The sequence below is a fragment of the Phascolarctos cinereus genome, unplaced genomic scaffold (genome assembly GCF_003287225.1).
Source record: "Phascolarctos cinereus isolate Bilbo 61053 unplaced genomic scaffold, phaCin_HiC Scaffold_5;HRSCAF=322, whole genome shotgun sequence".
Lineage (NCBI taxonomy): Eukaryota > Metazoa > Chordata > Mammalia > Diprotodontia > Phascolarctidae > Phascolarctos > Phascolarctos cinereus.
The window spans coordinates 120922795-120941311 of record NW_027555958.1 but is presented as its reverse complement, the minus strand read 5'-3'; the positions used below and the strand labels follow the sequence as shown (position 1 = coordinate 120941311).

The following is an 18517-nucleotide window of genomic DNA, read 5'->3' as shown; positions in this document are numbered from 1 at the left end:
TAACACTCGAAGCCTCATCAGTTTAATAGAGTATATCTATTATATCCTTCCAAGAAAAAGAATTTTATTTAGGGGTAGAGTGAAGAGAACATAAGGATATCAAAGTCTGGAAGACTAAAAAAACAGTTACAAAAGAATGCCAGAAGCAAATTCCAGCAGCAATTATTTTAAATGAAACTGAAAACATAAAATGTAAGAAACACTGGAAAAGACCAGTGATAGATACAGATTAAAACACAAAATGTAAAATATTTAAAATGATCAGATCATTATACCACACTACCAAGAAGACACTTTTATTAGACAAAATAAACAAAATTCACTTAGAGGAAACAAACGGTCTAGAATCTCAAGGGAAACAACGAAAAAATCAGGAAAGAAAGGACCACAGCACACCAGAAACAAAAATACAGTATAACTTAGTTATTATAAAACTATTCAATATGAAGTAAAAAATAGAAAAGTAGTTAAGTGAAACAGATAAACAGTAGCCTAGTCTTTGATAAACCAAAACAAATCATTGAGAAACGGATTCCCTGTTTGTTAAGAACTACAGACAGAACCAGAAAGCAGTTTGGCAAAAAAAAATGTTTAGAGTAGCATATTATACCATTTACCAAAGTGAGCTGCAAATAAGGAACCTGAATATAAAAAGGTCAAATAATTAAAAAAAAAATTTTTTTTGAGGAGAAACAAAAGGAGGGAGACAAAGTATTAACAACTAGAGTTAAGAGGTGAATCCTTAATTGCAAATTTAGGGAAAAAAAACCCTCTGAGATGTCATCTCACACCCAGCAAATAGGGAAGATGAGAAAAAAGGGGTGGGGGGGGAGTTGAGGGGATAATCAGTTCTGGAGGAATTGTGGAACACAGGCATATTGAAATGATACTGCTGGTGTTATGGATTAGCCCAACAATTCTGGAAAACATTTTGGAATTATTCAATAAAAGTAACTAAGCCACTTCTAACTTTTGCCCAAATAACCCCAGTATTGGGCATGTAACCTGAGGAGGTCAGAGACAGAAACAGAAGTTGAAAATATAAAAATATTCATAGCTACACTTTATTTTAAATAGCAAAGAACTAGAAACAAAGGGAGTACTCATAAGTTAATGACTGAACAAACTATGGTTTATAAATATAATTAAATATTTTTGTGCAGTATAAAATGAATAAGGAATAAAGAGAAACATAGTAGGAAGAAGTGCATGGATTATACACCTAATGATGCACAGTGAAATAAGCAGAACCAGAAGAAAAATACACATAACTACACTGATTTAACTCAAAAGAACACTAAAGGAATTTAAACTCTGAGTAAATGCAATATCCAGTTTTGGTCATAACAAAACATATCGCTCTCCTCTTAACAGAGGCAGGGGCTATAAGGGTAGAATGTTGTGCCCATTGTTGCATGTAATAACTGTATGAATGAGATTTGCTTGTCTGTTTGCTTTGTTACAAGGGACAATTCAATATTTTAAAATAAAAGGATCAGCCCAAGTTTCATTCATTCTTTCCATATTTATCAAGCACCTGTTATGTACAAATCACTGCCCTAGACACTTCAATTAGAATAAGCCATATCCCATATCCTTTCAGGGCTTTTACAGCCTAGTAGAGAAAACAACGCACAAAAAAAACCATAATGTAAGTTATGGTATGAAAATGTAGTAAGGGAGGTACAAAATAATCAGGTACTTTGGAGTGAGTGGGAAGAGGTAGGTACTTACAGTAGAGAGGATTAGGGAAGGCCATTAGAGAAACAAATTCTTTTCTGTTACACATTAAACAGGATATACTTTTATTAATCTTGAAATGTTAGTTTTCTTTACCTTGTACTTATTGCTTCCTCTTTTAAAGAAAGGCAATGTGGAACAGCACTTAAGAGGACTGAAGACCTGGGTTTTTATCCTAAATCTGCCACTTAAAAGCTTATGTCATATAACCAGGGAAAAGTCATAATCTCTTCAAACCTCAGCTTCCTCATCTGTAAACTGAGGATAATACCACCACCACCTGCTCTGTAAAACTTATAAGACTATTCAGAGGTCAAATTATATAAAACACATGAACTTGTTTTGAATATAATGCAAACACTGCAGAGACTGTGGGAAAACACTAAAGCACTACTGGTGGAGTTATAAATTTGTTGAGTCATTCTGGAAAGATATTTAGAATAATCATCCAAGTCACTAAGCTATGTATACCCTGGACCCTGCAATATGACTACCAGGCACATTCTCTAAAGAGATCAAAGAAAACAGAAAAAAATCCATATCTACAACAATATTTAGTGTAGCTCTTTTTGGAGCAGTAAAAATACTGGACATTAAAGGGGTGTCCACCTATTGGTCAATAACTGAACAAATTATGGTACAGGAATGCAATGAAATATTACTGAGCCATAAGAAATGACAAAATAGACAGTTTCAGAAGAAAGTAGGAAGACCCACATGAATCAATGCAGAGTGAAGTGAGCAGAACTAGAAGAACAATACATCCAGTGACAATGATAAAAATGGATAATGAGACATATATTTCCGGACATGTCTAATGAGGCAATCTGCTTTCCTTGACTATACATATTTATTTTGAGGGTTTTCTTTTGCCTTTTTCCCTTTGGGTGCAATGGGATGGGGAAGAGGAAGGAAAGAAAATGTTATTAAATGAAGTATATGAGAAAATTAAATTCTAAAAAGAGAAAGCTGTAAAACACTGTATGAAACCATATTATTGTCATCATTATTATTATTATTCATTTCATTCTTCTCATCTGTTTTGCTGGAATTCAAATCAAAATAGTCCTGAGACAAGTTGATATACTGCAATTATCAATTAGTCAACTAGCATGCTTTAAAAAAATATTCAATGTTTTTCAGAATATTGTGTAAGTAAATCAAATAACTGTTTTTTATAGTTGGATAAAAGTTCTTCTGCTACAGCCTCAGTGAAAGAATCTTTAGGAGAACTCCCAAGGCAGATAGAAAGGACAACAGGGATAACATATATCTCATTTTATTCCCATAAGGCTTCGATTTGTTCTGCTGGCTCCCTATATTTTTAAAGCTTTTTACTCCACCTGGCTTAGAACTTAAGTGTTTGGTGTGGCGACATCTATTGAAAACATTGTTCTTAAAATTACAGTGGATCAATGTCATGTCTGGGCAATTGTGGGCAACAGTTGTCTGTGATAATGGTCCAGATTTACTGAAGTTTAATTTGTTGAATTCTCAGGGATATTTCAAGGTCTGTACTTTTAGTATGAGGTTTCATGCTGTTAGTTCATGAAAGACAGAGAGCTTCTGATGCATAATTCTTGCTACTGGGTCCAGATACTAGTAGATACTAAATGTCTGCAGTCTGCAGTGATGTACTGTACAATTTATATTGCTTCCTTGTTTAATCTATATTGATCTGAAAGTCCAGGATTGTTAAGGATAACCCATCTATTTTAGAGTGGCAATGACATGATCCTGAATTGCCATCAAACCCCCCTCAATTTCTATAAACAAATAAGCACATTTTAGCGACTGTTTAATGATGATTATTATAAAAACTTCTCTATTATAACAGTAGCTAATATAAACTTACTATGCTATAAAGAAAAATAACCTCCAAAGATTAAAACATACCTTACCTTAAAACCAGCCTGCTTAAGGAAGTGTCCAAGTTTGCCAACAATCTCTTGAAATCTTTCTTGTTGCCAATTAACCTGATGTAATGTCATGAGAAAATATATTTTAAGAATACTTTCATAAAATAATAAAATATAATCGGGAATATTACTCCAGTGAGGAATTTAAAAAATCATTTCCTCCATATTTTCATGGAAGTTTTTAACACCATGCTAAGCATTCGTGAGAAAATATCAAATGTTGGTTAAAGTACCAGAGAGTATCAATGAATGGGGACGAGGAGAGGGTGAGCCGTAAATAAAAAAAAAAAGTCCCTCAATTCAAGCTGAAGTTATATGTGAGTTAAATGACAGCTTCACTGACATATACAGTGAGGAGTCAGACATTAGGAAACATTTTTATACATTTTCAACTGACATAACGAGCAATGACAAATTAAGAAGGAATAGTTGACTGGGGTTTTTTTCTTTTAGAATTAATAGCAAGGATTAAAAGAACTCACATGAAAAAAAGCTATCGACTACCTGATCCATTTTATTAACTGCAACTGCCAGCTGTGTTACTCCAAGAGAGCGAACCAAGAGTCCATGTTCTCGTGTCTGTCCTCCAGTCTCAAACCCAGCTTCAAATTCTCCCCTACTAGCATCCACAACTAAAACAGCAACATCAGCCTGAAGAGGAGGAAGGAAAGGCAAGTTTTTTTGAAAAGCCACATCAATAAACTCAAAAACATAGAATTACTTGGGAAGAACTCCATATCGACAAGAACTGCGGTATAACTGGAAAGTAGTTTGGCAGAAAATTAGTTTTAAATAAATACCACATACCATATAATAAAATAATAAACATGGATATGCAACCTGAATATAAATGATAACATCACAAAATAATTAGGAAGGAATGAGATCAGTCATTCATTCACTGGGCTTAAGTGGTGGGGATACAAAGAAAAACAAAAACAGTCCCTGCTTTTAAGGAGCTCCAACTGAGGGAGACAATATGTAATAAGAAAATTAATAACACAAAATCAGGGAGATAAGAAGTGAACAACTATATACAAACAAGATATGGAGATAATCAATGGGAGAAGGCAATAGCATTAAGGAGAATAAGGAAACACTTTTTATAGAAAGTTGAATTTTAGCTAGGATTTGAAGGAAACCAGGGAAGCAAGGAGGGAGAAAATTCCAGGCAGAGGAGACAGCCAATGAAAATGCAAGTGGTCTGGAGATAGAGAATATTGTACAAGGAACAAAAAGCAGCGTTACTAGATTGCAGAGTATATTGGAGGAGAGTAGGGGGGGAGACAGGGGGAAGAGACTGGTAAGATAGAAGCGGCCCAGGTTATGAAGGACTTTGGATGACAGAGGATTTTTTATTTGTTTCTGGAGGAGAGAGGAGCCCACTGGAATTTAATGAATGGGGTGGGGGGGGACACATGGTCAGACATAAACCTTAGGAAGATCAATCTGACAGCAGGGAGGAAGATGGACTGAAGTGGGGGACAGACTTGAAGCATGGAGACCAACCAGAAGGCTACTACAGTAGGCCAAGTACTTACGAGGTGATAAAATCGTGCACGGAGGTGGTGATGTCATGGGAGGAAACAGGTGTTATATGAGAGAAGGCTGAATCAACAGGACTCAGTAACAGCTTGGCTATTGGGAAGGGGGTGGGGGTGGGAAGGGTGAGAGTGAGGAGCTGAGGATAACAACTAGGTTTTAAACCTAGGTGACTGGGAGGATGGTAGTGCCATCAACAGTAAGAGAAGAGTTAGAACAACTATATTTCCACAGTGATATTGAAGACAAAAATTCTTAACCAAACAAGGGATAGATGAAATTACAAAGATAAAAGTAAAAACCTTAGGCATGAATAAAATCAATGCAGTTACGATAAGAGAAAGCATTGATTAGGAAAAAATATTTGCATTAAATGCTTGTCTGGAATGAATGAATAAAAAAGCATTCGTTAAGGGCATTCTATATGTCAAGAATCGTCATATAAAGTTCCAAAGTAACTTTTGTTCAAGAACAAAATGGATAAGAAAGCCTCTGGGGTCCTTTCTACTACAAAATTCTGTCAATTTTGAAGAGAATGAAACTATTCAGCCTGAAGAAAACTTTTGGAAGCCATGCTATCAAAAAATTCAGAGAGTCATTACGTACAAGAGGGCTTAGATTTATTTTGTTTGGTCCCAAAGGGCACACCTAGAAGCAACAGCTGAAAGATGCAAAGAGATAAGTTATATATCATAACAGACTTGGCATTATAGCTAACAAGATCTGGGTTCAAGTCTTGCTTCTGACACAAACTGGCTGTGTGACCCTAGGCAAGTCACTTAACTTCTCAGTGTTCTAGAAAAGTCTCCTGAGACTAAATTTAGGCAAAGTGCCAATGTGCATTAATAGAAGGATTCTCCTAACCTGGGAGCCCCCTATATCAATTAAATTACATGTTCAGTTATTATCCCTTCCTGAATTATAATTATATATGTTATAAATTATAATAATATTATATTGAGTAAGATATTGGGCAACTAGAGTTGTTAAAAAGTAGAGTGAGCTCCAAGCAAAGGCTGAATGACCACTTGTTGGAGATAATAATAGGGGAGATTCTGGCTGAAGTATAGGTTAGACTAGATGGACCTCTGAGGTACCTCTTTTCTCTGATTCTCTGATACTGTAGTATTACTTTTTCTTGAACTATCTTTTCTCCTTTAAAATTATCTTTGGCATCCTATCCAAACATTTCTCTTTACTTTTGAACCATTGTTCTGTCTGAATCCAGAGCCTCTTGGTCTCTGCTGGAAAACTGAAAATACATCTCTTAAGGTAGTATGATATAGTAGAAAGAAGTACAGATTATGAGTCTTGGTTCTAGTCCTGCCCCTGAATATCCACAAACCAATAATATAGCCGTGGGCAAACCACAATCTCTATGATTATCATCAATTTCTCAGATTGTCAAAGGTTAGATTTTGCCTAAATATTCTAATGCAATGTAAATATACATATGTATATTTGTTCAATATGACTTCACCAAAAAAGTAACAACATCATGGAATTATTTACATCTTCATTATCTCAGTTCTTGAGATAGTTTTCATATTAACTGGAAATCGTACAACGCTTTCCTGTTTCCTGTGAGAAAATTTCATTTAAGCTTTTAAAAAATTACATGTTTTGTTATTCTGAGCTCATTCTTACAATTTCTTTCCTTTTGATACCCCCTTAATAGTTCCCTCCTAGGAAGATAAACTCGGTTTTGCTTGATTCTTCATCTCTCTCTTTTTTGGGGGGCATATTATATTCCAAGATTTTTGGTCCTTTAATAATATAGCTCTTATGTGATCCTAATAGTGGTTCTATGATACTTTAGCAGTATTTTTTTCTTCAACCTGCAAGCTCTGGGTTTGGCTATGACATTTTGTGAGTTAATTATTGACACTGTGACTTAATTATTTGAAAATGGTTACGTTTTTGGGGAGAGAGAGTGTCAAGAGTGGGGAAGTTAAATGCTGACTTGAAGACAACTCCCAAATCTACCATCAAAATAAAAACAGAAGTATATACGGATGTTATTTTTTCATTGCTTTTATCTATATAAAAACTACACCACAACAAATATAAAAGTGTTTGCTAAGTATATATAAAACATGTTAATGGGAAGGGCTATTCTAATCTAATCTCTTTCTTCTTGAAATAAATTTTAAAGCTAAATGATCTATAATTTTAAATTCATAATCACAATATTACATATGTCATCAACAAAATAAAGTTAATACATTTTTTGTTACCTGGGCAGCTCCTGTAATCATATTTGGAATGAAGTCCTTATGGCCTGGAGCATCCATTAATGTAATAACTTTGGTCTTGGTCTCAAACTTTGTCATACCTACATCCATTGTAACTCCCCTAAAAAAAGAGCCAAACAAACAAAAACTCACCTCATATATTGGAATGCTCTATTAAAAATAAAAGTGACACACATTCAATATTCAAAATTTCTTAACAATAAACTCCAAAGGTTTGTCTGTATTATCTTGCTATAACCAACTTTTATTCATAAAACCCTTCCATGGAAAACTGGCCATTAGCTGAGGCCTATGTAAATATTTTTTTTAAAAAGCAAGAATCTGATCTGTTTATTTTTAAAATAATTTTGAGCTTAAACAAGATGACAAGAATGTTTGGAGACCAATTCAGTGCTATCCGAGATACCTATGGGAGGGCAAGGGAGTCCACAGGTAATAGTGGATAAGAAGTCTAGAAGAATCCTGGTTCATTACTAATCTTAAATTGAAGAGTAGACTATCTACTAGACCACCTAGAAAAATTGGCTTTTTCCTTAGGTAAGTCCAAGCGCTTAGTTCAATGGATCTAAAGAGAAAAGTATCACATCTCTTTGTGATAATAACAAATGATCCAGTCTGCACATTTTTCAAACTAGAAATAAACCAAGGCATATCCAGATCCCCCCTGAATTGATAAAGAAGATAAATTCTTCTGATCTATTAGTAAATTAAGATTTCACATTCAAGGTAAGGACAAAAAAAAAAAACCTCCTTGTCCTCTCATTTGACTCTACTTTTAATCCCCCATACAAAAAAAAAAAAAAAGAAAGAAAGCTTAAAATTTCAGAGATCATCTTTGTAGTATAGAAAAGTATGGTTGAAATTGTATACAGCAGGAAACCACAAATTTAGCCAAAATGTCAGTGTTTGCTATGAGGAATACTAATCATATTTTCAAAGCATTGGTGAGAACCATTTCGTGGTGGGCTAAAAAAATAATAATAAGATGAAATGAATACACTAAAAATTATATAAGCTAAGGAATAACATAGCAGTATCACTGAAAATATAATCATTTGGACAAAACATCACTAAAAGGAAAATTACATTGATAAAATCACCAGATAATAATTAAGAAATATTAATTTTTCTTCCTAGTATTCTTACTGAAAGATATATTTTGTGACCTAAGAAAAGCTGTTTTTGACCTAAGTTACTAGTCTTAATTTCTATGGCTGAGTCACAAAGATGAAAAAATAAAATGTAGATATATTAAGTACTAACATGACAGGAAATATTCAAGTCTCAAATGTCTAAGAAAGAAGATATAAGAGACTAAGCTAAATCTGTACACTACGTATATAGGAAGTTTTTTAAAATAAATGTTTCTAGGTGCATGATTCTTTTTCAATTTCTCTTTTTGCTAATACAATCCATTTATACTGCTTTGATAGTTGTTTGGATTCTGGATAAATGAGAACTTTATAGAAATGATCCCATCTTTTTTTTTTAAACTTCAAATGAAAGTGCTTTATTAATGTTTCCTTTTAAATTCAAAGTACGTATCACAATTTTGTATACAGATAGGACAGGCCATTTGAGATTTCTCCTACTGTTTCAACTATTTTTGTTTGTTTAAATTTTGTTCTAAAACTACCCACATAAAATACTGAAGTTCAAAGAAAAAGTACATAGAATTCCAAAATTTTTTAATACTGAAAACTGTTATCCAAGAATGTTGCAAATAAAATTTTTCCATGGCATGTTTCATGAAAAATGTAATAAACTACACGTTTTTTAAAAAAAGATTATATAGAAATTCAAATCACTTATTTAAAACATGCTAATACAAGACTACCTTTCCCTTTCTTCTCCAGTCTCATCCAAGACCCAAGCATAAGCAAATGAGGCTTTACCAGCCTTTTTAGATTCTTGTTCATATTTGTGCATAGTTCTTTTATTTACATTGCCCAGGAGGTAAAGCAGATGACCCATCAGAGTACTTTTCCCAGCATCCACATGACCTAAGGAAAATTGTTGAAGGATTATTAATATTTGTGGTTTTCTTTAGGCAATAATCACATTAAGAAGTATTTAATATATCACATGTATTACGTATTTTTAAATTTATCTATAATATAGATTTAAAAATTACTAACAAAAGGTGACAGAGAAAATACAAACTACTGACTTCTATAACTACTTTCTCACATTTATTCAATCTTTATGAGAGTGGTCTACAAAAGTATCTCAAGAGTACATTAATGAAAACATAAACCATATTAGTAGTCAGTCGGTCAGTGAACAAGCATTTATTAATGCTTACTACATTCCAGGCACTGTACACTATGTCCTCAGGCACTATGCCAATAATCTCTCAGGAATCAAGAGTTTAACCAAGGAATACATTACCATTCACTTGTTAACAGGTCAGATTGTGTTTTTAATTGGGTAACATATATTACTTGTATAACTCATCCCTAGATGTGATTGACTTCCGAACTCTGAGATATGCAAATAATGGCACTGATTTCATCAGCACTTTTGCCCATAAGGAGACAAGAGGATCACAAAATCTCACCTGACCACTAATATCTGAAAAAGAATTCCCTCCAAGATTAGCCAACAAGTGGTACTTTAGACTCTCCTTGCTAGCCTCCAATGAGGAAGAATCCAGTATCTCTCCATTCCACTTTTAGATAAATCTAATTGTTTAGAAGCTTCCCCTTTGCTACAGTTTCTACCTAGGACTCTCTAGACTAAACAGAACAATTCTAATTCTTCTTCCACGTAACAGCTCTTCACGCACATGCAGCCATGGACAAATCTTCTCTTCTCTTGGCAAGATATCCCCAGTTCTGTGAACTAGCCTTTGTATGGCAAGATCACAGGGTTTTCATCATCCTTGTTCCCCTCCATTCATGTCGTCCATTTCATCAATCAAAAAGTACTTATTAAACATTACCACGTTCTAGGCCCTGAGCTAGGTACTAAGAATACAAATATAATTAATGCAACTAAATCTTTTTGCAGGGAGCTTACATTCAACAAGGAGACAACAAGGACATATAAAGAGAATAATATACATAAAAACAAAGTAGTTTGAGAGGCAGGACATTAGCAGTTGAATGGATCAGGGAAGTCTTCACATAGAAGGTGAGGCTTAAGCCACATCTTGAAGGAACACAGGGATTCTCTGAGGTACAAGAATGAGGCTAGTACAAACACACAGATAGAAAGGAGATAAAGTGTCATGTGTGAGACACAAAAAACAGTTTAGCAAGACTGTCAAGCACACAATGGCAAGTAACATACAAGACCAGAAAGACGGACTGGGACAAGGCTTTAAAAAGTTAAACAACAGTTTATACCTAACATTACAAATAACAGGGAATCACTGGAGTTTATTGAGTAGAGAAGTGATGTAGTCAGATCTGCAAGTGAGAAAAATCACTTTAGCAGCAGTGTGGAAGATGGACTGATGTGGGAAGACACCTGAAGGAGGGAGACTAATTAGGAAACCACTGGGATGATTTAGGTGAGAAGTGAAAAAGGCCTTTAAATAAGGCGGTAGTTGCCTCAAGGTGAGGAGTAGAGGAAAGAAGTCCAATGGAAAATATGTTGGGGAGGTAGAATTTGGTAAGTGGATATGTGGGATAAGAACAAATGGGAATCAAGGAATGCCAAGGTTATAAACTTGGGAGGACTGGGGAAAAGTAGTGGTTTTGACAGAAATAAGGAAGTCTGGAAGAAGTCTGCAGAGAAAGATAATGAGTTCTGATTGAACATAGTGAATTTGAGAGATCTCTCTGACATCAAGGACATCTGAAATGTCCAATAGGAAACTGATTACATAGGTCAGATTGAAAACATAACATATACAACTAAGCAAAATTTTCCAAATACAGTCTGACCAGGGCAGAGCACAAGGGAACTATCACCATCTTCATCCTGAATATCATGGCTTATGACGCAACCTAAAATACACCTACACAAGTGGTAGTAAAGACATAAATAAAATCACTTAAAACTAATAGCTGTTGGGGGCAGCTAGATGGCGCAGTGGATAGAGCACCGGCCCTGAAGTCAGTAGTACCTGAGCTCAAATCCGGCCTCAGACCAAACACTTGACACTTACTAGCTGTGTGACCCTGGGCAAGTCACTTAACCCCAACTGCCTAAAAACAAACAAACAAACAAAACATAATAGCTGTCTTTAATTTCTTCATCTGAGAACTACTTGTTCATATCCTTTGATCATTTATCAACTAGGGAATGACTTGTATTCTTACAGATCTGACTTACTTCTCTATATATTTTAGAAATAAGGCCCTTATCAGAGAGATGGGTTGTAAAAATTCTTTCCCAATTTTCTACCTTCCTTCTAATCTTAGTTGCATTGGCTTTGTTTGTGAAAAAACTTTTCAATTTTATGTAATCGAAGTACCCATTTTTCTTTTCCTAATGTTCTCTATCTCCTGTTTGGTCACGAATTCTTCTATTCTCCATAGATCTTATAAATAAACTATTCCTTGCTCTCCCAGTCTGCTTATAGTATCAGCCTTTATAGCTAAATCATAAATCCATTTTGACTTTATTTTGGTATATGGTATGAGATTTTGGCCTATGTCTAGTTTCTGTCATACTTTTTTCCAGTTTTCCCAGCAGTTCTTTTCAAAGAGTAGGTTCTTATCCCAGAAGCTGGGGTTTTTGGGTTTATCAAATAATAGATTACTATAGTCATTGACTACTGTGGTCTTGCATATTTAACCTATTCCACTGATCTACCACTCTATTTCTTAGACAGTACCAACCAGTTTTGATGATTGCTGCTTTATAATACAATTTAAGATCTAGAATGGCCACCTTCTCCTGCATTTCTTTTCATTAGTTCCCTTGATATTCTGGAACTTGTTATTCCAAATGAATCTTTTTATTACTTTTTCTAACTCTAAAAATAATTGTTTGGTAGTTTGGTATGGCACTGAATAAGTAAATTAGCTTAGGTAGAACTATCATTTTTATTATATTAGCTCGACCTACCCATAAGCAACTGATATTATTTTAATTATTTAGATCTGATTTTATTTGTGTGAAAAGTGTTTTGTAATTGTGTTTATATAGTTCCTGGGTTTGTTTCGAGAGGTAGACTCCTAAATATTTTATAATGTTTACAGTAAATTTAAATGGAATTTCTCTTTCTATCCCTTGTTGTTAGGCTTTGTTGGTAATATATAGAAATGCCAATGATTTATATGGGTTTATTTTATAGCCTGCAACTTTGCTAAAGTTGTTTACTATTTCAAGTAGTTTTTTCTTCTTCATCTATTCTAATACCTTCAATTTCTTTTTCTTCTCTTACTGCTAAAGCTAATATTTCCAGTACGATATTGAACAACAGTGGTGATAATGGACACCCTTGTTTCACTCTCGACTTTATTGGAAATGCTTCTAGCTTGTCCCCATTACATATAATGCTTGCTGAAGGTTTTAGGTAGATACTGTTTATTATTTTAAGGAAGACTCCATTTATACCTATGCTCTTTAGTGTTTTTAATAGGAATGGGTGTTGTATTTTGTCAAAAGCCTTTTCTGCATCTATTGAGATGATCATGTGATTTCTATTAGTTTAGGTGTTGATATGCTCAGTTATGCTGATAGTTTTCCTAATATTGAACCAGCCCTGTATTCCTGGTATAAATCCTACCTCGTCATAGTGTATTATTCTTGTGATAAGTTGCTCTAATCTATTTGCTAATATTTTGTTCAAAATTTTTGCATCTATATTCTTTAAAGAAATTGGTCTATAATTTTCTTTCTCTGTTTTGACTCTTCCTGGCTTAGGTATCAGTGCCATATCTGTATCATAAAAAGAATCTGGTAAGACTCCTTCACCTATTTTCCATCTGGTATATGAATGTAATGGAACTATTGTGCTATAAGAAATGATGAACAGGCTGACTTCAGAAAAACCTGGAAAGACTTGTATGGTCCAATGCTGAATAAAGTGAGCAGAACCAAGAGAACATTGTACATAATTACAGCCACGTTGTATGATGACTAATATTGATAAACTTAAGCCTTCCCAGCAATACAAGGATCTAAGACATCTCCAAAGGCCTCGTGATGGAAAATGCTATCCATAACCAAAGAAAGAACTATGGAATTTGAATGCAGAGTGAAGCATACTATTTGGTGGTTTTTTTCCTCTTCTGTTGAGTTTTGCTTCCTCTTTCTGGTGGTTCCTCCTATCAGTTCTAATTTTTACTTATAACATCACTAATGTGAAAATATGTTTAATAGAAATGTATATGTATAGCCTATATCAGATTGTGTGCCGTCTTGGGGAGGGTGGCGGGGAGGAAGGGGGAGAAAAATTTTAAATTTAAAAGCATATGGAAGTGATTGTTGATAAATCAAAAAAAAAAAAGGACCTGACACTTAAAAAAAAAATAGCTGTCAACAATTCAACATAACATCCAAGACCACTCCAAATAACCAGTTATATTTTTTATTGCTTAAACAGATACCATAATTAATTCTGGGTATAGTTCTGTTCATCTTTAGGCTTTATTTCATCTCCTTCAGTGGTCATCACTACTCTATACCTAACTATAGGACAAACCTAAATAGGAGGTATCACTGTAACCATCAGTGAGAGGCACATGTGGAAAAGGATAACAGTATATTCACTCCCATATCATGTTCCCTGCCCCAAATAGCCATATTCCATACATCAGGGTCTCACTCCTTTACCATCACAGCACACACCTTAAACTTCAAAACCTGGCAGGACTTTGAATTCAGTAGGTAATTAAATTGGGCTATTTTGGTCAGCAACTACTGCACATGTTCTTTGTACCCTGACACCCCCCACCCCTCACCCCAGGTCCTATCACTGCAAAAGTGACCAAAGTTTCAAAATAGAGTGCTATGTAAACAATTTTTTTCCCTCTACTGGAATTTTTAGACTCAACATATTCTTTTCTTTTCTCAACTAGGCTAGTTCAATGAAAAATAGCCAAATAAATAAATTTACTTTTTTTGCCCTTCAAAGTATTCTGTAATAACACTTTGGTTAAATCTTTCCCCATCAATAATGCAGTCTTCATCATCTCATGGGATCAAAAAGGAAATCGCAGTTGTCTGGTAAAAGTCTACCAGCGTGGGGCAGCTAGGTGGTGCAGTGGATATAGCATCGGCCCTGGAGTCAGGATGACCTGAGTTCAAATCCGGTTTCAGATACATAACACTAGTTACGTGACTCTTGGCAAGTCATTTAACCCCAACTGCCTCGCCCAAAAAAGTGCACCAGGGTCCTGTGACACGCCACATCAGAGTGGGGAATTTCTTGTCCTCACTATGCTTCCGATTCTATTCTTTAGTCATTTAATACATTCTTCCTACAGAATTCCTGTGTTTAATTTCAGACAACTTATACCAACTCTGTCAGTCAAGTAGATACAGATTGGAGATTAGAGATTGGAGATGAGCCAAGGAATAAACTACTATATTTACTTGTTAGCAGATCAAATCAGCCGGTAAGTGAGGGAAAGATGCACAAAGGAATACAGGGTACTTTCTTTAAAAAGTCACTCCTGGATATATCAGGAGTCCTATGTGGAAGCTTTATCTTGGCAGAGCTTTAATCAGCAGGGAGATGACTAAGTGCTGTTGGGATCAAAGGTCTTTTTTAGATGAGGTGACTCAAGGGGAAAGATGGGTATGAACTTTTTCTATAATAAATATCATTAATCAGCAGAGATGTATTCATCAGCTCACAACACACAGGAATAGTCCCAAAGAGATCAAGAACTACAGAATAAGTAAATGAATTGACTATTATAACACCTCAGTTGTGTAAACATCAAGAGCAACTATCTCAGGGACATAAAGTGGAGGGCAGGTAACAAAATAATGCAAAAAAAAAAAAAGACAATAAGACAGTCTGCTACAAATAACACCCTTAGAGAGACCAGTCAAGGTGGTGGAGTAGGAAGAAGTAATGCTTCCTAGCTCCCCTGACAACTCTTCTAAGAAGATAAAGACAAGCCTCAGATCACGCAGACAGTAATCAGAAATCAAAAGAGAATCATATAAGTTATCTTTCCACCACAAGATCACAAATTTGACCTAAGGTCAAGTAACCAGCACAGGAACTACAGGAACCCAGGGTTGAGGGAGAATCCTGGAGGCAATCCCTTGGGAGCAGAAGTCTGTGGCACTATGGCTCTAATCCAGGAGAGGGGATTTGGAAGCCAATCCCAAGAGTGAAGGTGGCTGCTATATTGGTGCTGTCACTCTAAGTTAGGAGATGGGACCAGAGAGGATCTGGAAGACCGTTCCTAGGAGTGGCAGAGAGTCCCAGAAAAAAATTTATACTATAATCTCAACACTGTAAGAATGAATGATTTTGCAAGTCTGATCAACATAGTGATCAATCATGATTTCCAGAAGGTCAATGACTAAGAATGTGATTTAATTCCTGAAAGAGGTGATAATCTAATATGCAGAACAAGAAACACATTTTTGGATGTAGCGAATGTGAGAAGTTGTTTTACCTGACTATGCTCATTTGTTGCAAAGGGCTAGGGTTTGTGGGTTTTGTTTTGGGGGGGCAGGAGATAGGGGAGTGGAGAGAAATGGTTGTAAAAAAGGGGAAAAAAAACAAATAGGGTGCATACGTCTTTACAGCTTATGCTGGATCCTTTTGACTATCAGAGAAGGGACTATGCAGGTGTTCACAGATGACTTTCTACAGTAGAGCTTATCTACACAATGACAAAATTAATTGAAAGGTGTAGAGAATATAAGATCCTGCTTTATTTGTTCATTCACTATGAAAAATTATTTGGCTTACTCGTAGAGGAAAATGCAGTCCTACAGGTTCTCCTCTAAAAATGTGTCTCTCGTGTATTTGTTCCTATCATTCAAAATTCCTTGAGAGATGTAACTGCAGAGAGAATTTTAATTTTGTTCAACAATTCTCTGATCATCAATACCAAGTGAGGGGTAAAACATGGAGGCTAGAGATTGACAAAGGTGTTCACAACAGTCATTAAGAATGTTGAGCACAGTTATTGAGTTACAGGAGCCAAGATGGCAGAATAAGAAGTAAGTCGCTCTCACCCTCCCTCACTGACCTCTGAAAGCCCAGAAAATATCAACACAGAAAAAACCCTGAGCCAGCAAAAAGACAGGGCACAGTAGTCTTGTTCCCCAGGAAGCTTGAGGGATTAATGGGAAAGGCCTCTCTCACTCTATGGCAGAAGGAGCAGTACAGGACCAGAGGCATCTCAGCAAGCCAGCAGCAAGCCCCATCTCAACATACCATGGGGAGATCCTGAGACCCAGGTTGGTGAAGCAGGCAAGTGCCAACACCAGGACCCCCCAAGAGCCTTAACACAGGAAGGAGAATTGGTAGACACCGGCTTGGAAAACCACCACAGGCAACAGCGTTCTCCAGCAGCAAAACCACATGGTGCTTCAACACAACTCTGGGAAACACAACTCCAGAAGGCAAAGCTCTAGGCTGACAGAAATACACCAGCAGGGCAACATCCCTGAGCAAGGCCCAGGCCAGCAGGAGCCAAACATTCAAGAGCAAGGCTCCGGTGAACAGGAAAAGAAGCTTGGGTAAGTGCCCCCTTCACTTTTAAAGTCAGGAAATAGGCAAACACCATGAACAAAAAGCAGAAACGGAAAATGACCATAGATTCTTATTTTGAGGAAAGGGAAGATCAAGGCACAAATTCAGAAAAGGAGAACATTGTTAATACACCCACATACAAAACCTCAAAGGGGAACATGAACTGGTCTCAAGCCCAAAAAGCCTTCTTGGAAGAGCTCAAGAAGGATTTTAAAAGTCAAATAATAAAGGCAGAAGAAAAATTGGGAAAAGAAATGAGACGTATACAAGAGAGTGTCAATAGCCTGGAAAAGGAAGGACAAAAATTAACTGTAGAAACCAAGTCCTTAAAAAGAAGAATTGGACAAATGGAAAAGGAGGCACAAAAACTCACTGAAGAGAATAACTCCTTAAAAAGGAAAATGGGCCAAATGGAAAAGGAAGTACAAAATCTAACAGAAGAAAACAACTCCTTAAAAATTAGAATGGGGCAAGTGGAAGCTAATGACTCTATGAGAGAACATGAATCAGTCAAACAGAAACAAAAGAATGAAAAACAGATGAAAATGTAAAACACTTCATTAATAAAACAACTGACCTGGAAAATAGATCCAGGAGAGACAATTTAAAAATTATTGATCTAACTGAAAATCACGATGAAAAAAAGAGCCTGGACAACATCCTACAGGAAATCATCAAAGAAAACTGTCCTGACGTCCTAGAACCAGAGGGTGAATTAGTCATCAAAAGATTCCACTGATCACCTCCTGAAAGAGATCCCAAACTGAAAATGCCAAGGAATACTGTAGCCAAATTCCAAAATTACTAGATCAAAGAGAAAATATTACAAGCAGCCAGAAAGAAACAATTTAAATATCATGGAACCACAGTCAGGATTACATAGGACCTTGCAGCTTCTACATTCAAAGACTGGATGGCATGGAATATGATATTCCATAAGGCAAAGGAGCTTGGATTACAACCAAGGATCAACTACCCAGTGAAACTGAGCATAATCTTTCAGGGGAAGATATGGATATTCAACGAAATAGGGAACTTCCAAACCTTCCTGATGAAAACACCAGAGCTTAGCTGAAAATTGATCTTCAAATATAAGATTCAAGGGAGGCATAAAAAAGTAAGCAGGAAAGAAAAACAACATATTATTAATAAGGGCAAACTGTTTACATCCCTACAAGCAAAGATGACAATTATAACTCTTAAGAACTGTAATGTCATTATGACATTTAAAAGGGGGTGTACTTAGAGAGCATGGGTTTAAGTTGACTTTGATATGACGGTAAAAAAATCTAATTAAGTGGTGAAAAGGGATTGTACTGGGAGAAGAAGAAAGGAAGATGAGAGTAAGGTTCAAACAATGCTCACTTCCCTTCTTTCCCTCTGTTTTATTTGGTTGTTGTGCCTTTTCCTGTGATGTCTATTATCACCACTGT

General features: G+C 35.7%; 1 protein-coding gene across 5 annotated transcripts in view; it reads right to left on the bottom strand.

Moving 5' to 3' along the window:
• Nucleotides 1-18517, bottom strand: part of LOC110208908 (HBS1-like protein) — a 131991-nt gene that overhangs the window by 29274 nt on the left and 84200 nt on the right. For all 5 annotated transcript variants that reach the window (XR_013486934.1, XM_020987108.2, XM_020987109.2 and 2 more), the window contains 4 exons: nt 9294-9459; nt 7439-7556; nt 4164-4310; nt 3642-3716 (listed from right to left, as the gene is read on the bottom strand). Coding sequence is in view for 4 of the 5 variants with exons in the window: in XM_020987108.2 (XP_020842767.1) it covers nt 3642-3716; nt 4164-4310; nt 7439-7556; nt 9294-9459 (506 nt within the window). In the remaining variant the exon portion in view is untranslated. The remainder of the gene's footprint in view (nt 1-3641; nt 3717-4163; nt 4311-7438; nt 7557-9293; nt 9460-18517) is intronic.